This window comes from Manacus vitellinus, unplaced genomic scaffold, assembly GCF_001715985.3.
Source record: "Manacus vitellinus isolate BGI_N305 unplaced genomic scaffold, ASM171598v3 scaffold_21_pilon, whole genome shotgun sequence".
Taxonomy (NCBI): Eukaryota; Metazoa; Chordata; class Aves; order Passeriformes; family Pipridae; genus Manacus; species Manacus vitellinus.
The window spans coordinates 5,909,930-5,935,138 of NW_021939546.1; the positions used below are offsets into that span (position 1 = coordinate 5,909,930).

Consider the following 25,209-nt stretch of genomic DNA (forward strand, 5'->3'; position numbering starts at 1 on the left):
ACTATATCAAAGGCTTCCAACGAAAATCAGAGTTAAGTTGTCACTGGGTGAAACCTCTGCCATGGACAGGCAGAAATGGTGTGATGCTAATCTGACCAGTTTGGTATTAGAATAACTCCTGTTGATGCCATGTCAAGCCATTGGCATCAAAGAAATTATTGGAATTAATATATTTCAACAGGCTTTTAAAATCCAAGATTTTTCTTTGTATGGTTGATGTTTGGATAAAAGAATATCACAGTATATAGATGAAAAGTATGAATGTGTCAGTACTAGTCTCTATATTTTTATAGCTCTAGAGGCGTCTGGTTATTCTGATTATCTGCACATTTTCTGAAAACTCCTAATTTCCAGTATATACAGATCATCAGGCATTTTGCACATCTGTAGGTATATAACAAAGGTGCGGAATGGTTGAGATTTCAGGTGCAAAAGCAAAATATCAGATAACGTGGAAGTTGAACTTCCACTAGCAAAGTCATTCGACTTTATTTCCAACTTTGTATTTTATAGAACTTAATTGTTAAAAAGTAAAGAGAGAGGCCTGGACAATATTATCTCTGGGCAATATTATTAACTTTATATTTAATAACACTAGTTTTATAGTCCCTGGGATGTTGATTGCAATAAGCAGGAGCCTTCTTGTACTTTATATGCTGCACTGCTGGGTCTTAATGGTTTCAGTGAGGCTTTGCAGTTTATATTTCTGAAAGTTAAATAAAGTAAGGGAATGGTTCGAGTTCCAGTGTTGTACTTGAAGCTTTTTCCCTCAAAACTGTTTGCTACAGGGTTTGCTGTCGTGGTGGCTTTTTCCTCACAGCAGGAAAGGTTACAGACTTAACCTTTCAAAAATAAAAGTTTAGAACTGACTATTGTGCAAAAAAAATATCGGGCTGGGTTTGGTTTTTTTCTTCATATTTGTCTTAAGGACTTTGGAGTAGGGACAAAAGAAAAGATTGGTTCAGTCGAGGGGGAAGACAGAAAAGGAGACTGAACTAAGGTGTCTTGATGAAATATTCCAATGCAGCCTGATGAATTTCTGCTCCAATAGCATGTTTGGATGTAACAGTTATTGAATGTCCATATTCAGGACAAGGACACTCAAAGGAATTAACGGTGCTGTTGACCCAGATTTCCTTATGATGGAAGAACTAGGGATGGAAACACCAAACGAGTGTCAAACCCAGTCCCAAGTGCAAAATAGCATGGACGGTCCAAGAATATATATACAGGGAAGGTCACAGTAAAATATGCCAGCATGTGAGTGCTCCAACTGCAAGGTTGGGCAGCAAGGGTCCAGGTAGGACATGAGTTACTTGTGCCCTGGGCAAGCATAGAAGGAGTGGAAGGAGTAAGATCTCCAAGTCTGTGCACTGTATGGTTCAGCTGGCTCATGAACTCCCTGCTTTCCCCATATCCTCTGGCTGCAAACCCTCTTCAGGATTATGGGAAAGATAATAAAGCTTCTAAAAAAGTAAAATAGCTTTTCTTTTGCCCCTGTGTTAAAAAACCTGCATGACTCACCTAAATCATGGTAGGAAAAGGGGCAGAGAGGCAGTGGAACATGGTTTAAAGCTGTAGCAAGTTCATGTGATTGTGTCCAAACACTGGAACTTCAGGAGCTGCAATGAAGCTGATGAATGACCTTGAGTGTGACAGTGCTGAGCAGTGTCATGTGCATATAGGGATGGGTTTCATAAGGTTGAGGCAGCTGTTTTCATGTGAAAATACAGATTTTAATGTAACATTATGCTGTAAAATTGTGTAGAAAGACAAATTGAAGCACTGATAATTGTTACTACTTTTGTTCTATTTGTTTGTTATCATTCTGATTGCCATTATTATCACAAGTTTGGTTTATTTATTTATTTATTTCGGGGTATTTTGAGATGTATTGGTTTGGAACAGTCCAACTATACCATATTTTTGTTTTGTTTGGGGTTTGTAATGACACATTTTATTTTGAGTGATCACATCCATCAGATCTCAAGAAAAAAATGGCTGCTTCCTAGTTCAGAAGAATATGCAAACAGGAGCTTAATTACATCACTTAATATTGACCAAGAGAAAGAAGAAGATGAGCTTGCCAGCTCATTTCCAAAGCATGTTTTGTCCTTTAAGAGGGGAGAGGATGACAGAAAGTTAGGCAGTGCAAAGCAATTAGCATCATTCACATTTTATGTTGCGCTAGCATGGTGCTCTAGCAGCAAAATTCAAACATTCTTTGAATGGGTTAATAAAAGAAGAAATACAGTCGGCATGCAAGAAAAAGGTTTCCAAGAACAAGCCAAAATATGTCCCATTCTTCTAAATTTATCACAGCCATGTCACATTATCCTTGAGACTGCCAGGAATGTCAATTTTTTTGCAATTTAAAAAAAAATATCTCATTTAGCACCATATGTTTGGTTAATGTGCCTGATATATCCTGCGTATTCTTTAGTCCATCCATTTCTAATACTCATTTTCTTCTTTTTTTTCTCCCCTTGCTAAGCCATATGTTACAATGCTGGTCATTCTATCGAAGCTCCTTTCAGGAGCTGAGAGAGAGGGAACTCTGGTTTAATCACCCAGAAAAGCTTCAAATACTACAAGTCTCACTTAGGTGAGCAGTCTCAGCACTTGAGTTAGTTGTAGGTGCCTGGTGCCTATGAAAATTAGGCCACCTGTGAGATGGCATGGTGTATATTAACAGCTACGAGGCAGGAACTAAGGTAAAGAACTAAATATGGAATTAGGTGTTTAATTTTTGGCACCCATGTTTGAGACTCTTGGCTAGTTTTAAAGGTCTTCTGTTTCATATCTAATGAGTTTTAACACATTTAGTGGTCCCCAGCCTGCAGCGTCCCCTCCTGTGTTGCTCAGGGATGCAGGAAATTAAAAAGTTAAAGCTGAAGGTACCCTGGGCAGAGCTGGGGATGCATCCCAGGAGGATGCTGCTGCCTTGCACGGCTTTCCTCAGCATTGTTCCCGAGAGCCAATGGATATTGGGGACCACTGCTCTGAACATCAGATTTCAGCACTTCACAGGACCCCAAGGAAGGGGTAGTGCCAACTCTAAGGACACCTCTGAGTCCCTGTTCTCCTCTCTCTGCTCTCTAGTGCAGGGCAGCAACAAATTACAACATCCCCCAGCCCATCTCAGCTGCGCTGGCCGGTGAATAGGGAATGGAGCCAAGGATCCTCCCCGTTCCCTGCCTCTTTCTATCCATCTGCTCTGAACAAGGAATAAACAAGAACAGCCAGAACACAACGGCTGGGTAACCCAGGTGGGGTTTAAGTGTGTTCCTTACTATTCTGTGGATAGTACTGTTGTCCAAATCACAGTCACACCTGGCACTTTTAGGGAACACAGATTTCAGAATCCAGGTCTGAGTCTCCTCTGAATGTTATTTAGAGTGCGGGAGAAGAAAATCAGACTTAGTCTATTTTCATCTTATAGCAGCTTTTAACTACAGAAAAAATGGGAAAGTTAATTACTAAATAAAAAAAGAAAATAAAGGGATTTTTGGAAGAAAGCGCAGATGGAAGCCTGAGTGGGTGTGTTACTTTAACTTACTGTACTTGTGTTCATGTGATTCTATATGTATGCCAAACATATATGGTCTTGGCCTGCTCCCATTAACTTGAATCTGCTTTATTCACTGGACAGAGGGAACCAGATCAAAGACCATGATGGTGCTAAATGGAACAAGATGTGTACTTTCGTATTTTTTTTCCAAAAGGAAATATTAATTTGACATTGGTTTTTCAGTTGAAAAGAATTTTAATTGCAGTACACAATAAGCAGAAAATTCAGACAACAATAATCTTGAAACTGTTAGCAGCGTTATATTTCTATCAAGGAATTTGTGTGCCTTTTCAACATTAGAGCTTTCTGAATTTTCATTAATTTGGCATTTCCCTAAACACACAAGTTATTTTGTTCATTCCACATCATGCATCACACCCTTCTGCTCAATGCATAATGCAAGCGTAAATGGGATCCTTGTCCTTGGGAGACTCTGGTTACTGGAGCCATTGCACAGATGTTGAAGTCCCGTAGTAAGACTTTGGAAAACTCTGCACTTCGCAAACCTCCAGCCCAAGTTTAATCAGTGAGTGCACAGGAATACTTCATGTTCCTCATCTTCTAAGGGGCACTGGAGCATTGTGGTGGGTTTAATTCCTCTACCTCCTTACGTTTGCCAGTACTAGAAACGCACCACATAAGAGTCTTCCTTGAGTACAGCTAAAGATCTTCAAATGTTCATGTATGAGGCTGATATATATTTAAATGGACCAGAAAATGATGCGTGAGAATTGAATGCACAAATCCTTCCCAGAACAAATAAATATCTGTGAACCTCTTTTCCATGTACCTATGTGCCTTACTAACAGAGGGACTGAAATTAGAATTAACTTTGATGGAGTGAATGGAGTCACAGCAAGAGGAGAACAATACCTTTTCTATCCAAATCTATAGCTGTATTTATACCTGTATATATATATCTATCTCTATCTCTATATATACATATATAGCCAATTTCACTCCATTAACAACTACCATTATTCTGCCTGCACACATCTTAAACAAAAACTCCATCTCTTGTTAGCCACATTGGTAGACCAGCTCATATATTTACCTCCAAAGACAAATTTTGGATAATTACCCCAATATTCCCACTACACTCTTGAAGGAGATTTTGTAACAAAAGCTATGAATGAAATAGGGTCTGGATCTTCCTTCTCAAGGCACACTAGGAAAAGGAATCACGGAAGCTCAGATATCATCAGGTGGACCATGAACTCAACAACATGCAGAACAAATAGATGATGCAGAAAAACAAGTTGGCTGTTGAAATAAAAACCTGATACATGGGAAGAATTTTTCAAGGAATTTTCATCCTTCTGTGCAAATTATTCCAGCAATTTCACTGAAATCAGTATCAACAAAAATGCTGATCAGCTGCTATATTTTTTTTTCCTGGGGAATCCTTAATTTCAAGCTTCTTGAAATGTTGATGGCTACAGTCCTGCCAGTTATAGTAAGTCTGTTCTGCTTAGTGCTGCGCAAACTTTGTCATCAGCCGAGATACAATCACACTAACTGCCATCCATCAGTTTACTGTATTAATTGCTCCAGTATACACAAAATACAACACAGATGGAAATTCACTCATCCTAATGAAGTGCTCTTTAGTTTCTACATTCTGAATGGATACTGGCTCCCCTGGTTGCATTCGGAGTTGCCATGATCACTGATTAACTACCTGCCAGCGAGCACCTCGCTTCACAAGGCTAAATCCAGCTTAATAAACAGTGATTTTACAGAAGAAAAATGAAAGCTCCCCCTCTATCCACTTATCAAACTACTGCATATGCATCACCAACACACACAACCAGTTTCCTCAGAACTCGACATCTGACAGATCATCAGGAAAACAGAGCTAATCTATCCGTACCCATCAACATCGTATCATAGGTGACTGCCAGATACTTAAGAAGCCATCCAAAAGAAATGTCACAACTCTTTTTCAAGACACTACAAAAGAAATGTTCCAAATAAAATAAAGCAAATGCACGTACAAGTAAATGAGCCAAAGAACTTAATAAAAAGAGATTGATTAAAATGAGGACCAGAATGTTCAAAAAGGACTGAGAGAGAGAGAGGTGCCAAAGGCGCATTAAATGGATTCAATGGTTTGAGGTTTTAAATGCTTTTGGACTCCTCAGCAATTTTTAGCCAAAAATGATAATTCAAGTTAGAATCAAAATTCTGATGTCACTTAGGGAAAAAGGAGGTTGAAATTTCTCCTTCGTAAGTGAGCACTAATCCACTTACAAAGGAGAAATATCAATTTATACTGATGGAAAACTTTGCCTACAGAATTTTAACGTCGAGCACTACAATATTGCCCATTATTTTAAAATTCCACCTCATTAAAGTCTGTCTTAAATTGTTTGGTACAACGTTCCCATAGAGTGTATTACCTTATCTGTTGGTATCTGTGTTTACAGCATCATCTGGATATGTTTTAGATCACTTAAGTTAGGCTTCATTCCTGCTCTGTCACCCAAGCAGTTCTTTCAATAACTAATAAACTAGTACTAAACATCCTACCAATTTCTTAAAAATATAATTCAATGAGTTTTACATTTAAAAACTTTAATGAGAAGTGTAATAAACAGCAGGATAACAGTTCAATTTTCCCTTTGATTTAAGGTTAGCTTTGGCATCATTTTGCATTGTATAAATATATATTGCAAGAAGAATAAAAAAAAAAGGCTAATGACGTCTTTAGACATCTCGTCTAAAATTCATGACTACATTTGTTTCATTTCAAATGCTACTTGAGAGTTTTTCAGCATACTTGGCAGATTAGATATAGCAGCAGGGACAAACTGCAGCCATCCATAGGAGAATATACCTTTATGTGGGTGCTTTGGGGATGGAACATCTATAGCTGCAAGGCAAAAAATGCCATCATAAATTTGGATGGCATTTACAAAGCCCTCTAAAAAGTCTTTGCATATGATTATAGCTGAGGTATGATATTTTTGCAAGTAAAGGACCCAGAATAGATTTATGTTTCAACTATATCTTCCTGGGATGCATATGGATGCTAAATTGCAAGTGATACTAAAGGGAATTTTAGTAACTGAAGAGGACGGAGTAGAATTTTTGGGGTTTATTTATTTATTTAATTTCCTCAAAAATCGTTTGCTCATTATTTGCATGTCATCAAACGATCATTGGCTACTCAGGCTATATATAACAATGATGGCTGCAAAACGCCCCAGGCATGAGATGGAGATGGGTAAATATGCAGATTTTTTCGACTTGTGACCTCAGTTACTGCATGGTAATGTTTTCAAATGACTTTTATGATGACAAGACTAAGTTTGGTGCTAATATTGGTTTTGAAGATTTAATCAGTGTACACTGCCATTGAACATGTGCTTTAATTAATAAAAAGCTGTGGTCAGGATTAAAAGTAGCTCAGATAATTTACCACGGACTGTAAAGTCACCTGATTTCTGCACAATTTGAGGTGAAGAGTTTATAGGTTATTCCAAAGAAAGAAAATGTTGCAAACTGAATTCACATGCATTGTACCAACAGATTTATAATTTGACAGCTCAGGAGTGTACTCATGGAACTGTTATGTTTTGCTATATGGTAGTTCTTGGTGTTTTTACCATCTGAGTTTGAGAGTCACAGGACTGAAAAGTCATATTATTTCTCCATAACACCAAAAATAATTTGTAGGTGACACACAACTGTTGCGCTCTTTACTGGGAAGTGCCCATTTCCAGTTGCACACCGGTGAGTCCCCACTGGAATGGCACTGCAGACCTGCCACCACCAGTTCCCAGGCAGCAGAGACTGAAACTGCTTTCCAACAGGTGAGTTCTCAGACAGGTGAAGAAATCAGGCTCACTTTTCTGCATTCCCAGTGGCTTTAGGATTCTGGGATAGAAGACAGAGCACAGCAGTTTGGCTTTGGCATCATTTCCAGAAGAGCCGTGGATGGCCATGCTGCTCATGTGAGCTGCCCAACACCTCTCTCACCCATGGAACAAGTGAAAACACACCTGACAGAGAGGCAGAGGGCTCCCAGGGAAAATCTCCCTGCAAGTTCCATGAAAACAGGCACAGGAAGGGCAGAGGTGACATGTAAGTGCTCCCTCCAGCGCTGTCACTCTGGCAAAGTGCTCGGCAAGAGCTCTGTCCTTACTAGACACTGGAGAATCCACACGAGAGGGACACCTGGTACATCCCCCCCAACCAACACAACATGTCTGTGTACCGAGAACAAGAGCATTGGCATTGTTTGAATAAGCACACCCACCATGTAGTGCTCCGCGGTGTTCGGGGTTTCTTAGATATCCTGATTTTATAAAAGAAAGTAAAAGAAGAAAAAAGAAACAAGGTGAGAGAGAACACTATCATATTTTGTAGCAAGCAGGATACTGTGTGAAATCTTGGCCCAGTGAAGTGATAAAGGGGAAGCTTTCAGTTTGCTTAAGGGAAAACTTACAAGCAAATAGTAAAATTACCAAATACCACATTGCAGAAAATGGGTGCATTTAGGTTCAATTAAGCTGTAAAAAGGAAAATGGCACTTTAGCTTGCAAAAATGAAGGGACAGAGGGAGCTATCAGAAGCAACTTTACAAGATTTGTATGCATGAGGATGCTGCTTCACTGGACCAAGAAAGCTACAGTATGGGACAGGATTTTTCTTTTATCAGACACTTTGCTATATAGCTTTGTCGAACCTCAGAAACTCCTGCTCTGGCATTATGAAATAATCCTACATAACTTGATCTCATGAGCTTAGGAACACAGAAAAATAGCCATGCCAAATCAGATTACAGGGATCCACCTAGTCCAGAATCCTCTCACTGACAGTGGGAACTAATGGATGCCTAGAAAAGAGTAAAAGACCAGGGAAAGCATACAGTGATAATTCTCCAAAACACTCTCCCAATGATTTTGTGATTCAAGGACTTCTAGGACAAAGTTGATATCACGGTATTGAAGCTGCTCGAATCCAAATGCACAGATTTACATTCCCCCCTCCTCCCCATTTTTGGATTTCTACCCCCATGAGATTTCTACTAGTCACACAGAAAAGGTTTCACAGTTTGGTGCTGGCAAGTCCAGCGTTCTTGCCACTAACTCGGAATGAGCTAACAGCTTTCCAGTCCAATGATGTTATGTGTATAAGAGCATCCAACACTTTTTCCTACGTAAAAAAGTGACATGTGTGCTGAGGTGCTCTAAGTGTAAATACTTTGGGAGATTTGATTTTTTTTTTTTTATAAAAAAAAAGCAAGAATCTGGCTGTAAATTGATATTAACATTTTTCAGTATATGTGTAAAACACATGTTTCAGAAGAATAGAAGAGAGAAACTGTCACTCACTGGGAAGCTTTAGAGCTATCTGGCTCCCTGGGAAACTGCATGCAACTATTCTGGTGTCCAAGGGTTTGACCAGTGAGTTTCCTCTTCCTGCAAAGAATGAATGCAGAAGTAATAGAAAGTCTGAGGGGGAAGATTTTAGCAAATGGCTAAAGATAATCCTATTCTGCCCACTCCAGCAGGTAGGAAGCAGGTGGTGGTGGAAAAAAAAGGGTGGGAAAGGAGAAATGCCTCTGTTGCCCTCCCAGCAGCTGGCACAGGGAAGGGCAGGAGACTAAACTAGGAGAGACCCGCACCCTCGCAGCTCAGCCCTCTGAAATCCCTTTGTGATGCTGCAGTGACATGCAACGATGCCGACAGGTCATCCCAGTCCCAGCACTGCCACACAACGTCAGGACGTTCTGCTCTGATTCTCCGGGGTCTTGCTGTGACTCCCTTTCAGGACAGAGCACGGCTCACCGGCACTCGGGGATTGAAACTCAGCACACTGGGCTGGCGCGGCTTCATTAATGCTGCCACCAGCAACACAAAAATCCCATATTCCCAGACAGGAACACTGGCTTCTCAAGCATCCTGCTTGTTTTAACATCCACTTTTCAGAGGAGTTTTTAGAAAGTTTTAATTTTCTAATCAAATTGGTGCCTACACGTGAATTTTTTACTCCATTTATTAAAAGAATCAGTAAAAGTAGGGTTCTAAAAAAAAAAAGCTTATCCTTACATTTTTATGGCATATTGACTTTGTAAGAGTCTACAGGCAGGAGTGATATATCAGGGAGTCCCTATAACTTTACTTAAAGCAAAAAATTAGAAAGTGATCAAAAAGTTTTATAGAGGAGAGCAGAAACATAATTTTAAGCCTCTTAAAATTGCCTGGACTGTGAAATCAAGTAATGAACACTAGAAAAGGATCTGTCAGCTGGAATCAAAGCTTAGACTAGTCAGCATTTTCTTCCTAAACCTTATTATGGCAAAGATTTTTCATCTCTGCACTCTGTTCAGCCCAACAAATAAACTGACTTGACCTCCACCTGTTACCCGGTGAAGTCCCCTGTCATCTCCGACTAAACCCTATTCTTTTCCTTCAAAGCCCTCGGCACCACTGAGAAGGTGGGAAGACACAGCTGTGCACTGACTCAAATTGATACCAGTTCATAACCAGACAGCGTTTCACAGTACAAATTACAAGCAACAGAAGAGAGAAAAAAAAAAAGGAAAAAAAATGTAGTGCCAATGAATTCTGGAAGGGGGCAACATTTTTCATCCATTTAACAATGAGATTTTCATAAAAAGAAGGTTTTTTTATTTTTTTTTTTTTTGTGTGTGTGATATTACGGACTAGCATTTGAGGCAAGAAACATTTTGCTTATGCCATAACAATGAACCTATGCTAACACCACATAGGAAGGACTGAAGAACATAACGGAAGCTATTTGTGCTGCTTTTATATTTCATAAGTTGAATGCATTAAACTGCTTCAAAGAGGTTCAGCTCCAATTGCACATAGGTTTCTAGACTTAGGAACAAGTCACAGCTATATAATGCAACATTGCTAAATAAAAAAATTTAAATATTATGAAACACAGAACAGCAAGATATGTCATAAGGAAACCCGTAAAGCTACAGCAGTCATTTCTTCAAATATATCATTGTGGCAAAACCATGTAAGAAGCTTTCTAACACAAAGACATATCAGAAAAAGCCATTTCATATAAAGTTGGACTTCTCTGGGTGATTAATGCTACGTTCAACAAAGGAGACAGTGTCTGTCTAATTACATTAAATACTTATCTTCTAGGGATTGGCAGGGTGTTTCTGCTCAATGTCACTTTTCATGACAATGTAATGATAGATCCGTTTACTTACCAGTGCCATTAGCAAAAATTGTACTGTTTTCTCAACTGCCCTCATATCATGAAAATATTTGATTAACATACTGCAGCTTATCTAATACTTTAAGCAACATATTCTGCATAGTTTTCTCTCTATTAAAAGAACAAGATTACAGCTTGTAAAATTTTTATTGCACTCACACAAAAATAAATGAATAATGTGTGATATAGTTCAAGTATCTTACTAGTTCACGGAACAGGTTTATTTGATTTAAAATATTAACTTGTACTTAAAATATTAAGATTTGGGGGGAAACAAGCAAACAAACAAAGTCAGTACTCTGAGGTACTACTTCCCATCCAGACTTTAGTTATTATTTCCTTTTCATTTCAGCACATCTTTTGAAACTTTTAATACCTTGGGGAAAAAAAAAAAAAGAAAAAAAAGCTTTCATTCCTTTGCTGAAAAATAGATATGGCCATCTCCCAAGTCTTTAAAATTCACCACATCGTGAACTGACTCTTCGGAGTGCTACTGTGCCAACATCCAGCAAACAATAACTCTCTGGAAGAGTGTACCCAGCCAAGGCAGTTTATATAGTAACAAGATAATTTCATAAACTTATATTGAAGAGCAAGGCTGTGATGTAACATTCTAGCAGTATATATCAGCTACCTGATATTTACTAACAAGGTTAAACTCCTATCTGTTTGTGTCAGCACTCTTCATAATTCACTTTTTAATGGATGGACAGGAAAAGTCAGCAGTGTATGGCACAGATCATTTTTGAAATAGGACAAGACAGTTTATGGCAGTAGCTATTCCAAAACACGCTCTCTCTTTCCATACCATCACATCAAGTCTATGCTCAGCAACTACAATGCTTCAGATCTACTCATAAACCTTTTGGGGGGTGGATTTCTATTTCTAAGTAAACAAGTAAATTTGAAAAACAAAGAATCCAGAGGAGGAGGTGTCACTGTCAACTGGTACCATGTATAGAGCATCAGTTCTCAGCTCCTTGGGATCATATTCCTGTGCAGGAGAAGGCACATGGGCAGCTGCCTTCCTTCCATGAGGAGTTAAGACATCAACCCCATTTTGTTACAGCTCCTAATGCTGCCACAAAATGGCAGCAAGAATGTACCAAAATTGACTCGTATTAGGCATAACTCGACACAGCAACGCAGAATTAACCAAAACTGCCTTAAAATCCCTTGCAAGTGACTCTTGCAGCGAGAGGATGACACTGCAGCCAACTGCCACATGTTACTCTCCAAATTAATAATGGATTTAGGATATTCATTCCCTGAGCTGCGAGGGTTCAGGGTGTGTCTGCAATTATCGAGATATAACTCTGACACACATTATCCTTCTATCAATGTCATTTCCCTTAGTAGCCAACAGATTATCAGCAGCTTTGTGATATTCCAGGTGTCAAAGAAGAATTAAAACCACAACAATTGCACAAACAAAGGGACAAAAGATGGGATACGTGTTTCTGAGCCCTGCATATCAATTTAATATGTGCAGCTGACAATGATGCAAATGTCCTCGGGAGAGAGGCAGCAAGATCCGTGCCCAAACATACACACACCACCGTCAGCAAGATGGCAGGGAACAGAAGCAGTAGGATTCCCAGCCCAGGACACATGCCTCAGCAGGCAAAGCAACCCAACGAAACAATCCTCTGGTTGGGGAGAATTTTGGAAGCACCTGATATGGAAAAGGGCCCTAAACAAGCCAGATGGTACTTTTAGCTGGCAGCAGAAAGTAGGAGACAGCCAAAAACATTACAGCATTTCCCCAAGAGGCCAGCAAATCGATTTTTAACCATTTTTTTTCAAAGTGACGCTATGAATATAAAAAATAATGTTTTGATGCATTTTTGAATCGCTAATTTTATGAATAATACACTTAAGAAAGCAACAACTGGAAGAGATGAGAAAGCAGCAGATTTTGACTTTCCCAGGGTGGTTGTATATCTGACATCAGGTTTCTATTCAGTCACTGCCACTGTTTACTTGGAATTAAGTGCCAGTTTTTGTTCAGGGTTTTCCACATAACATTAAAGAGAAAAATCCAGCGAAAGTAGAGAAATAGCATTGTAAAACCACAATAGTACAGCAGTTCACACGACATGGGAGAAATGCTGTTTGTAAGACTGTTTTGCCCTCTTAAAATCTGTCTCCCCCCCAGATTATTGGGTTTTTTAGATGACCATTTTTTAACAGAGGACAAACAATTCTTTAATACTTACGAGGTCCCATTTGGTCAGGGATTTGCATAAGAAGTACAGCTGTTTAGGGAATCTTTTAATTTTTAAAGTCTCCAAATGGCTAGAGTTTGCAATTCTGCCTGGATGAGAGGAGTCTTTTCAGGAATCAACTTGATGTCATATGTCGAACCTTCCCTTTGACAGCCAGGAGCAGCTCCTTGCAGAGTACATTTAAGTTATGTGTGGCTGAGCAGTTTTCACTCAAGGAATGGAAAAGAAGGGTGGGTTGTAAGGACTGAAAAGGCAGAGCGAGGCAGAGGAGTCATGAACCAAGTGGGAATGACCATCACCCTTTGATTGAAAGCTGCACCTCACATCTAGGGTTGACCACGTTCCGAGGAAGAGTCAGGATGATGCTTTAATTCTGTGTGCTGTTATTTCAGTTAAGAGTAAAGAAAAGCCCTAAGACAGGGTTAAATCTGGACTACATCCAAAGTGCTTTCTCCTGTTCAGAGCAAGGTAGTGCATTAGCGTGCTGCTTCAAGGATAATACTCCTGGAGACAAACATGGACTGCTGTAATAAAATACTAAATACAAAGAAAGATAATCCATGCATTTATATTTTCCCAATCTCATTGATTACAAATCCTTATTTTTTTTTTTAAATAGTAGTATTTCCCCTCCTATAGGTGGAACCTAAGACATTGCCTCCAGCCCTTGTCAATATAAAATACTCCTATTCTTTTCCAGATTTCTGCTCTTGGAGCTGAGGACTGCAGGCACCACTTCACTTGGCTGGCTTTTGGGGGTTCAAAGACCTGCATGCAAATCCCGTTGAGGCAAAAGAAGACTATGTACAAAACAGTAAAACAGCCTATAATTTTCCAGCTAATTTTAGCAACAGGATTTCTTATGTTATGCTTTTTGGTGTATATTACATTAAAAATAACAGTGAGAAAACCAGAAAGGATGATCTCAGTAGGGCTGTGCCAGAGTGGTGGGAGCAAGCAGAGGTGGAGTATGTTAAGGATCACCTGCTCTTCCCTGAGCAAGATACCAGTGGAATCAGAACAGAACTGTGGCCAGTATACATGCTAGATGAAAATACTGCTGAGGTTTAAGTGTCTTTGGAGATGGAAAATGAAAGAATTAAAATATCACCCCTTCTTTAGGCTCTGGGGGGGATCACTGCATTCACTCCATGAGCTCTGGGGTTAGGGGTCAAAGTCACAGACTGCTAACTCTGGGTGCACAACACAGCTGCTGTCACAGCACACAGACATTCCTGGAGGTGTAAAATGGCTCTGCAGCCACTCAACCAAGTTGTTACCTGAGCTAACAGGCTGCTAGATGGATTTTGTGCTTCCCTGTGCTCAGTGACTCCTGTGGTCAAAGTGTTGGGGCAGCACTTACCTTGAAAGAAAGTAAAGAAAGTAACGGGGGAATGATTTATTCACTACTTCAGGCAACAGACAAAAGAAGTGGTTCTTCCTTACTCAGCACCATGTAAAATGGAACTCCCTGCTGTGGGATGTTGTAGAGGCCAAAATAAAGAATGGGTTAAAAGCACATCTCTGAAATAAAAGTTCACTGATGGCTGTCAAACACAAAGATGTGAACAGAGCCTCTGGCTCATGAAACTAAGCTGTTTGCTGGCAAAATCCATGAGGCTGTACTCTGAAAAGCATCACTGCATGCCTGTCCTGCTGTTGTATTCTTCCTGAAGTGCCCACAACTCAGAGACAGTGAACTGGAATAGGTGAGCCTTCAGTGTAGCTGAGAAGAGCCATTTGTTCCTCTCTGTGGGCAGATCCACAGTTGTTGTAGGCTGGAATGTGCTGTACCTGGCAGTTGAGAAGCAGGAAAATTACAGTAGGTATCCAGTACAATGAAATTAATACATTAAGGGGGATTGCTCCTCACCTTGTGCAGAACCAGGGGCACATCTAAAGTCAGTGTGGCTGACAGTGTGGGAAAGGGAATGGAAAAAAGAGATGTAATTGGGTCTTCTTCTTGTACCATGTTCTGGAAGTGTTCAAGCCAGGTTGGACAGGGCTCTGAGTAACCTGGTCTACTGCAAGGTGTCCCTGCCCATGGCAGGGGGTTGGAATGACATGAGCTTAAAGGTCTCTTCCAACTGTTCTATGATCCTCCCTGTCCCCTAACACCTTTCATTGCACATTTTAACTTTGGGTGAAAATGTTTCCTTTAAAATAAAGCCTGTTTTCTCCTCTAAAGCTGAGATCAAACATGTGCAGGGAGTACAGTAGCTGCACTGTCTGCTATGCAGTGGAGTGATGGTTGTACTGGGAATGTTAATAAACAGTGCCCAGAGCAGAACTTCTGCATAAAAAAGTGTGTATGTTACATCTCTCCCCTTCTCCCCTGTCTCATGCAGTATTTACACAGCTGTGCTTTGTAAAAAGTGTAGGGGGGGTTTATTATTATTTTTTGGTAATTTATTTACCTAAGATAGTCCAGCATCTGTTTTGTGGTGAGCTTCTTTCACAAAGTTTCACAGTTGCCTTGACTTGATGCAAAAGGAGGTCATGGTCCTTACTCAGTGATCTTAAAACCATTTGTTTCAACCACTTAGCCATTCTATTTGGCTAATTTGTGTTCTGCTCTGTGTTTTTGGTTTGTCCTCTGCTTGGAAATGTGCATCCTTGGGGAACTGATCTGGCTAGGTGAGTATTTTAGTTATCTGTTTTATAAAATGCAGAAGTGCACAGGAATTTGCAATAATATGCATCATTTACTGGCTCTCAATATGTACTGTATATTGGCTCTGAAGATTACTAATATTTTCCAGCTGCCTCAAAAAAAAAAAAAAAAAAAAAAAAGAAGAGTTCAATGGAGTCTTTGCAGTGGGTCCTTTCCCATGACTGCCTACACAGGTGATGAAGACTTTCCTGTGTCCTGAAGAATTAATAAGCCTGAACATTTCTATACCAGCAGCATACCACAGGAGATAAAATATTGCTTCTGCTTCCCAAACACATTAGAAAAAGCAAGTCTGCTGATCTCAACTGCTAAGACAGCACATGAAAGGAATGTAGTCCATTTCCTAACCAAGATCTAATCTATAGAAGAGTTTATAGATCCAAGTCAACATCCTGAATTGGTCCCAGAAGCAAACAAGAAAACCAGTTCAACTTTTGGAAGACAGGTACAATACTTTCAGTGTGTTTAATGCCATTTTGCAACTAAGCAGCCCCAAGCTCCACTATCAGATGATCTTCAAGGATATCTGGGTCAGAGGAGACCTGTCTGGAGCTCACAAAGATTCATGTTTGACAGACAGTAAATCAGCAAGAAATGCACAGCCACAGTCAACCAGAGGAGCTTCTGTCCTTCAGAGCTCACTCTGGAAAGATGCAGAAAGAGTCTGTTTTTGTCCCAATACCAAGGAAAGCTATAGTTTTCACTTGGTGTCAAAAGTGAAGCCCAAACCACAACACTGTCTTTGCTTTGTGTATCCATGTTGGAGACTGCTGTAGACAGAGGCTGAGGACTCCCCCATCCCTGGAAGTGTTCAAGGCCAGGTTAGACAAGACTGGGAGCAACCTGGTCTAGTGGAATATATCCCTGCCCATAACAGGAGGTTGGAACTGGATGATTAAGATCCCTTAGAATCCAAACCACTCTGGGATTCTATGATTCTACTTCCAGCAGAATGGGTAGTAGAACACAGCTCTGCCAGCAAAATGTCTGAGGAACTTTTAAGTCCATGGATGAGCAATACAGCACTCTCATTCCAGGAATCCTGTTGTCATCAGGAAGCATTGTTCCAGCCTTTGTCAGAAAATAGTTTTCCATGTATTAAATGTTTCCTATCAATCTGAAAAATGATGCAGGTGATGCTAATTGTGTGTGAAGACAGAAATAGCTCAGGTGATCTTAAGTTGTGACACAGGAGATCTGCTTTTAACTCAGTCAGAGAAAACTGTGTATGGGTGATACTAGGACCAGGCCAGTCAAAAACAACTTTAATTTGATAACTGAAGTAAAATTCTTTCTGCATTTTTAACTCAGAACTCCTACAGCTCCATAGTCATTTTTAAATGATGCATTTCCTGACATCTGGAACTGGATGTGAGAAGCAAAGCCACAACACTGACTGACCGACCGACTTCTCCGGGACCATACTGAAGGGATGTTTTCCTCAGGGGATTACAGCAAAGCTGAGGCATGTGCTCTAACACTTGCATGGGATTACTAATTTTATTAAAAATGGAAAGTACAGTTTAGACTGAATTTCAGGGCCAAGCTTGTTGTGTTGTCCAGCGTCTGGAAAAAAAAAAAAAGCCTTGGAGGGATGTGAAAACATCTAGAATTTTTCAATCTGAACTTTTTCAATCAATAGTTCTTACCCCACCTCTAACTTCCTTCCATGACTTTGAAGCAGCAATGCCAGCAGCATGGCATGTTGTCACAGGTCTCATGCTACTACATGAATTGCCAAAGAAAAGCTGAGCTATTGATCCAGTGGTAATTTGCTGTCAAAGTGATTCTGTCTGTTATGGCAAATGAGCAGTGTTAATCATTTGTCTTGACGAATGCCATGGCAAAAGACTGACAATGCTTAAGGCACCACTATGGACCTGCTGCATTTTTCCTGGCTCCATTAAGCTCTTGGTCTTCGCTGGCCTTGACCAATTAGAGTTTAAGTTATCCATTAAGGTGCAGTTCTGGAAAAGTTCTGTTTAAAATAAACAACAACTTATATTGGTGAGTAACTCATCAGCTATGCAGCAGCCTGATTCTGATTGCCTGGCAGAGAAACACACACATTTTGTGCAGTATCTGATAAAAGATCTATAATGTGCTAACACAAACCTATCATGTAGCACCTGTGACTAACAGATTGTGATATCAAAGTCTTGATGCCTAAGTGCTCCTGTAAATGCATTAAACTTTTAGCGGCAGGAACTGTAGACTGCCAGTGACAAGGAGCTGATATGGTATTTCAGTAAAAGTTGATAAGTGTTATTGCTCTTAGAAGAAAAGGAAAATCTTATGTTCTTGAAAACCACTGGGCAGCTTGTGTTTTGATGGGATACTGTAATCCAGAGAGCAGGGATACGGGAACACATGGACTTTATGAAAAAAGACATTTCAGAAAAGCTCTGTATTCTACAGCTGCTGGAGTTCCTTGAAGTATGTTCCCATCACACGTTTCACTTCAAGCATCTACCTATTCGCTTGAAGCCAGATTTTTAGGCAGTTGCATGCACATGAGCCCATGTTTAACTCCATGTACCAGTAACGGAAGCATGAAGTTCCTCCTGAACATGAGGAAGAACTTCTGTATTGTGCAGTGACTGAGCACTGGAACAGATTGCCTAGAGAGGTTGAAGAATCTCCCTCACTGGAGATATTCAAGACTGGACACAATCCTTTACCATGTGCTCTGGGATGACCCTTCTTGAGCAGGGAGGTTGGACCAGATGACCCCACTGTGGTCCATTTCAACCCAATCCATTCTGTGTGAAACGTTCCCACTGTCTTAAGACATTAAGTTCAATGGAGGAAAAAAAATAGCCCTGGTGCCTGCTGGTAGATGTGCTGAGGTGTGTAATGAAGCTGCTGCACAAGGCAGGTACGATTGGAATGGCTCTGGGAGTGGGCTGCCTTAGTTTACACACTGACAATTGGAGGGCAAGACAATGTCACATCTGGGAAATACTAAGTATCATTGGCAGGGATCCTGAGTGTAGACCTCCTCGGGTCTAAGGAAAAGTGACGTTTTCTAGGTTTTGTCTTTCTTCAATAGGTCTATGAGTATTCAAATAGTTTAGTTCAAGGAAATTAATAGAGATCATGAAATTCCCGTGTCTAGTAACAATCCAGTGAAAACTGCCCACTATAGCAAGTCACTGCAAAGTAGTGCCAGACAATTATTTGATACTGAATACTGCAGGTCTGAAGCTGAATGTTTTCCCAGTAAAAAGGGATTATTTTTCTATTCCTTATTTTGTATAATACATGGTTCTCATGTTTTTCATCATATTTTCTGCAGTCAGTCCCTTGAATCATTGGCAGTAATGTAGCACAATCATTGGAAACTTCTCTGGGCTCTGAGTTAGTGCACGGCATCAAGTCCTTTGATGAGCCCATAGACCTTTTGCCTGAGGACAGATCAGACACACTCTGCATCAGTGATGCTGGGACACACTACACATATTTTATCTTCTAGGCAGTGCCAGGCAACAACTGTGTTTAGGGCATAAAAAATGCATAAAGAACACAATCTAGGATCTCCCTTATACCACTTTCTCTCGAATTTCCAAGATATAATTCCAAACAGACTTTGAAAACAAACTCTTGTGGTCATCTGAGCTATGCCTGAATGAGTCTTTCTAATGCATACGGCATAAATAAAAAGTTTCTTAGTAAATATGAAGAAGTTTTCTTGCGTGCTGAGAAGAAAGCCCCTGCCAGATTTAAGAAAAGCATTATTGAAACAAGAGTTTGGACTGGTTGCCTGCATGTGGTTGTTCCACAACCAGCAGTGGGGAGAGGCACGGCACCATTAAGTTAGGGGCCACTGCCACTGCAAGAGAAATACTCCAAAATAAGATCTCAGCTCCTTGGTTGCATAGAAATTCCTCAGAACCTGTTTTCAGACAGACCCATAGATGCTGGCATGAGAACAAGCAGCAGTAGCCCAAGTGGTTTAACGAGCAATCATGATGCTGACTTTAATAGCATCGTTACTACTGAAGACGTGTCCAGCAGTCTAACGGGAAGCTCTCAAGCTTACTGCAGGTTCATATAAAATTATCAATGTCATAAGCCTCTGGAACTGTGATTTTCTCTTTCAGACATTCATTGCAAGTGGTATTACTGATTCTTTAATGTTTTTGCACTGAAAGTCTCATTTGGTTCCTGGGGTTTTCAAGGTGAAGACACACAAAAGCCCAGCAGAGCATGATGGGAGGAGAACAGCCAGGATGGAGTTGAGGCAAGGGGAGGTGGATGACCAGGACATGAACAGCCCCATCAGTCTTTCAGTGGAAGAAGGACTACAGAGCTTCAACCATTTTGCAAACCAAGCTGGTCAAGACCACAACCAAAGCAAAGCTTATTGTCCCTTCAGGTATCTCAGGAGGTGCAAGGAATACAAACATGTACCTTTCCTGAGATTACTGTCCTCTAGGGACTAAACTACCTTGTGGAAACACAAGTAGAAGATTTAAGAATACAATTAGAAGATCTAAGTAAAGAAACAAGTAGAAGATCTAAGTAAAGAAACCAACAGGATGCTCTGAATTTGCATCTTAAACTTTTTTCCATGCCATGCTGTAGAAACACAATGGGAGCAGAATTGGCAAACACCATCCATATGCTTCACAAAATGACTGACGGAGCACAATGTGAACATTACTTCTGGACTGGATCAAGAGAATGCATTAAAAAAGTGCATAAGTGGAATACAGATATACATTAACTCAATCTTCTCTTATTATGGAATTAAAAATTGTATACCTGTAATTATGGCTTACCTCCATTCCAAGCAGAGCTGCCACAGAACTGAACAGAGGCCAGCTTTGTGCAGGAGTTCAAAGCCAGTGTGATGTTGCCTTATTTTCTTGCTAACATCATCTTTATCCTCTCTTGCCCTTCTTCTCAGTTAATAAGAGTTATGTACTGAAAGTGCTGAGATAAAGTAATGGTAAGGAGGATACTACAAAAGGTATTTGAAAAGCAGAAGTAATTTACTACATGTCTGCTTTGTTTTACTTCCTAAGCCTTCCTATTGTGAAAGGAAATTCATCTTTTCTGGCAGACTCCAGCCTTTTTAGGCCGGAGAGCTCCCCAGGAGCTTTCGAATGCAGGTAAATGGATGTGAGACTCGAGTACAGTACAAGCAACATGGAATTAATGTTGAGTTTTGCTTTGGCTGTCACATCTGACGTATAAGGAGAGTGCTGCATCCTTGGTTGCAAGAAGTATCTGGATGTAAAAACACAAGGCTGAGTCTTTGCTCATTGCTATAAGACTGAAATGCCACAAATGGAAAGGTAGTGTTGCTAGTGGGTGAAGCACACAGGATCTACAACCAGGTGGGTGAGGCATGTGGGATCTACACCCAGCAAAGTTTCCACATGAGACAGATGTCCGGGTGCTCCAAGCAGAGCATGTGAAAGCTCAGAGGAAGGGCTGTGGATGGACAATAGGTGCAGCCTGTATCCTGCACACAGCAGGGACCCAAGAGTAGGCACAGGGGAAGCATCCACTGCCTAATCTAAATAGCACACAGAGTGGTTTTGTCCTCTTCTGTTCTCCTGCCAGTTTGCACATATGTTCTGAGTATACAGCCTGCCCTCCAAAGACCACTTACAGGGGCAATCACAGGGAAGCAAAGCAGGGAGAAAGTATCCAAAAAGGGAATTTGTTCAAGAGAAAAAAATGGAGACAGATGTAGAGCGACTAGTCACGGCTGGCGGTAAATAACCCTCTGCCTGGAGTGCTCTAAGAGGAGTTTACATATTCCATTTCATATTTCCTTTCTAGGAAGTCAAATCTTTGTTTTCCTGGCATTTGTTCTTTTTCCCTTCTGTATGGTCTGTAACTGTTTTCTCATTTTTCCTTTCTCTTCTATGTTTTACCGTCTTTCAAGTGCATTTCTCCTATTTCCCCCTAATTTTCCTGCACTGTCCCAGGCAACATCCTTTACTACCACCCTCTCGCAGTCTCTGTGCCATGAGCATGCGGATGCTTCACACCTGCTCCTATGTCTGAATCTCCCCTCTTTCTCATGTGCACACCTCAAAATTAAGCAAATGCAACACACAGAGACAGAATATTCATCCTCTCGCTCCCATAAACCTGTCAAGGCATATAGGCCAAGAAGCTATCTCTGCATAAATCTAAATCTCCTGTGAGGAAGCAATCTACTCAGAGGCAATAAAGCCAAAGGATATATTATTATCTTTGGTGTGGATCCTACTGGGCTGGGAGGTTGGCTGCTGGCTCCTCTCTGAACTTTCCTTCCCAGCCAGAGCAGCCATCCCACAGACAAGTCTAAGCTTCCTTTTCTTGATCTGATTTCCTCCTCCTGTTGTTTGGCCAGTAACCCAAAGAACAGGGTTTAATTATGGAGTTTGGAAACCTGGCTTACACTACTCTGCCAGCACAGGTTAAAACTTCAGCCTGTCTTCTGAACCCGCTTCATTCTGCACTGCTGATACCTGTGTTATCCCATGCAGCACAAAATGAATTGCATGGAAGAAATGCCAAGTCAAACAAAAAGATGGGCTTGTCTTCAAACTTCTACTGTGAATTTCACTGAGAAAAAACCCAAAACACTGAAGTTCAGAGATTATTCCACGTTAAAACTGTGCCACCATTTTGATTGTAGATTAAATAAATGGCAAGGACTTTTTCTGTAAATAAAGACATCAGAAAGGATAGATCTGAAACAGGTCCAGACTCCAAAGCTCCCTCTCAGAGAGGAATGTCGTGGCAAGCCACTGGGTAATAGGGAATGTTAACATCACTTGTACAGCTTTTAGAGGACCAATTTATTTTCTAGGCAGATGCCCCACTGAAGACTCATAAAACATTTTACACTTCTGGAGATGAAATACCCGTGTGAAACACAAAGGGTTACACGTTAGTATCAGACCCAGGTGTGATGTCTGTGCACAGACCACAGCAGGATGTGTCCCTTGGGGGAGACCTCATGCCCCTGACACACCACCGCTGCCCTGGCATGGAAGGACACTTCAGTACTGTTTTGTCCTTCACCACCGATGAGCTGTGGTAATCTCTCTGTCAGCCGTGCTCTTGCATTGACCCTGTTTTACAGAGAAGCTGAGGCAATGAATTCAGAGGACAGGCTGCTGGAAAGCCATGGCAGAAGCACTGGGGGGGGGGCTGTGTGGATATAGCACAAGGGTGGCTTGGAAGTGCATCCCACATGGGCAGGATAAAGCTCTTTTTCTTCATAGCTGTGACAGTGATAGATGGCTTGGTGAATCTGAGCTATATCGAGTTGGTACCTGGCTAGAGTCCCTGATGCTGCAAGGTGATTGTCTGCCATTTTACAGGCAAGACTAAGCAGAATCTGGGATTTTTCTATAATAAGTGAGGAAGGTCATCAGGAAGGAAGAACCTTCTCTCCTCTGACTTGTTCTTGCCTTTCTGAGCACCTCAGGAAGTTTGACAGGGGTAGTTGCACTTCTTCACAATGGACACCCAATGGAGCCAAGGTGGTGGAGGTGCTTCGGAGGTGTAAGGTTTTAGGCACTTCTCTTGCTTAGCTCAGCAGCTCAGTGCCACCATCTAGCCAGGACTTGGATGAGCCAGAGGTAATGACCACACATGGGGAAAACCACCAGAGGTGACAGCAAAATTAATAGCCAACCTCTGGCTGTTGCACAAATGGAGAACATTTGTCATTAACAAAGAGTACCCCAAACTTTGGAGGGAGCTGTTCCCCTGTCTGACAATGATGTAGAAGCAGTGACCCACTCAGCTTTTAGCCATCTGTGCCTGCACAGGAGGTTGTGATCTCTCCCTTTCACTGTGCACTGAGCTTTGGTGTGTGTTTTTGCCGCTCCATGAGCAGACCGGTTTAGTACAAGGTGAAGCTCTGCCTTACATCATCTGGAGCCTGGAGCTGATGGAGGAAACAGCCTCTGGTGCCTACAGAGCAGGACACCTCACTGCAAACACCAGAGCCCTGGGGACGGCAGTGGCAAGGCAGTCACGGGGAGCCTGGCACTTGTCTGCCTGCAGGTCCACCCTCTCCTCCTGCCAAAGTGCCACATCTGCAGTCAATAAGGGCCCACAAGCTGGCTCCTCCTCATTAGAGCAGAGAGGGCAGCTGGCAGGGGATCCTCCAAGGGCTCCCAGGCACAGGAATCAGTCCCCTCCCAGTCTGGAATAGCCCAAATTTGGTGACTTTCTGGGCATGCTGTAAAGGACAGCTGTTTGACAGGGTCTCCAGAGAAAGCTGTGGGTATGTTTCCTACATGATGAAGGATATAGGTGGCTGGCCAAGTGCCCACAGAACTGATTTTAATGCTGTTCAGGTCGAATTTACTTTTCTGTGCTGTATAGTTCATTATACACAGTGCCCTGAACAAGCATGTGTTGTTTCCAAACAAACCAAACCCAAACTATTTTAAATCCAAACAAACAAGAAAGACAAAAAATACCTATTGCGAAAGATCTTTTGCATTTATAGAGGACCTTCTCAAACCCTGGGAGGCTGGAGATGAAGGCACTGCTTGCCTTCCTCTAACAAATAGGACTTCTGATATTTTTATTGGCAATAAATATTTGCTTATTTAGCTGTAAGCAACACTGAGGCATTAACTTCACCTATGCATGTAGCACTGACCCAGAAAAATATTTCCAATAGTATTAAGCACCCAGATGATCTCAGGATAAGTGATCAATGGACAGTTAAGTATGTAACATAACAACCCAAAAAAATGATCAACAAGAAAGATCACACACAAAAATTAACTGAGAAGAGAGACCGAAGAGCTGCTTCCTCAACCTTCTGAAGTGTAGCACCCAGTGATATCTATTTTGATATGAAGCCTCCAATCACACTTCACAGCATTACAGATTAATAAAACAACTCCTTCTGTAAGTCTCTTAAAAGTCATTACTAAGTGAGCTCAAGTGTTGTATAATGCTTGAAAAGTCCTTCTACCTTATATAAGTTTTGGGATATTTATTTAAGCAGCATAATTGATGGGGCACAGCCCAGACAGGTACTGCTTTTTGCTAGAAAAAGCTACCTCACAACGGAATCTGGACATTTTGACAGAAAAAAGACCGCCTATCTTTTGCTGCATTACTTAAATACTTCAGATATTTGGCCAAAACACAGAAGTGACACACTACAGAAACATTCACAGCTGCAGGAGCAATAAAACCACTACCATATTTTCATTAGACTGACTGTTTCCCAGAAGTTACAAGATGTCTAGAACTGATCACCTGTCTACACAGAATTCTGATAACAAAACAGAGCAAGTGAAGATGAAGATCTTGGGCTCTGGAGAGCCGTGGCTTACCTGGCTCCACTTCATGCCATCCGCTTGACTGGCTGCCGCTGCCTGGAGACCGCCCTTGGCTAGTATAGAACGGCTCCTCACCAGGACTGTCCATCTCATCCTCCACAGACTTGAGACGTTTTGTAGAGCTGAGAAAGCAAAAACACAGAATAAAGGCTATATCTGTAAGGAAAAGGAACCGTGGTACTTCTGTTGGAACATACC

The 25,209-nt window shown here is 41.1% G+C and overlaps 1 protein-coding gene across 12 annotated transcripts in view; it reads right to left on the minus strand.

The window, feature by feature from the left end:
- The window catches only part of NFIA (nuclear factor I A), a 411,264-nt gene that overhangs the window by 54,524 nt on the left and 331,531 nt on the right, over positions 1–25,209 (minus strand). For 7 of the 12 annotated variants that reach the window (XM_018072106.3, XM_018072109.2, XM_018072105.3 and 4 more), the window contains 3 exons: positions 25,006–25,133; positions 8,914–9,000; positions 7,836–7,874 (listed from right to left, as the gene is read on the minus strand). In XM_018072106.3, coding sequence (XP_017927595.1) covers positions 7,836–7,874; positions 8,914–9,000; positions 25,006–25,133 — 254 coding nt within the window. The remainder of the gene's footprint in view (positions 1–7,835; positions 7,875–8,913; positions 9,001–25,005; positions 25,134–25,209) is intronic. The other 5 variants (XM_018072111.3, XM_008925171.4, XM_018072108.3 and 2 more) reach the window with 2 other exon arrangements.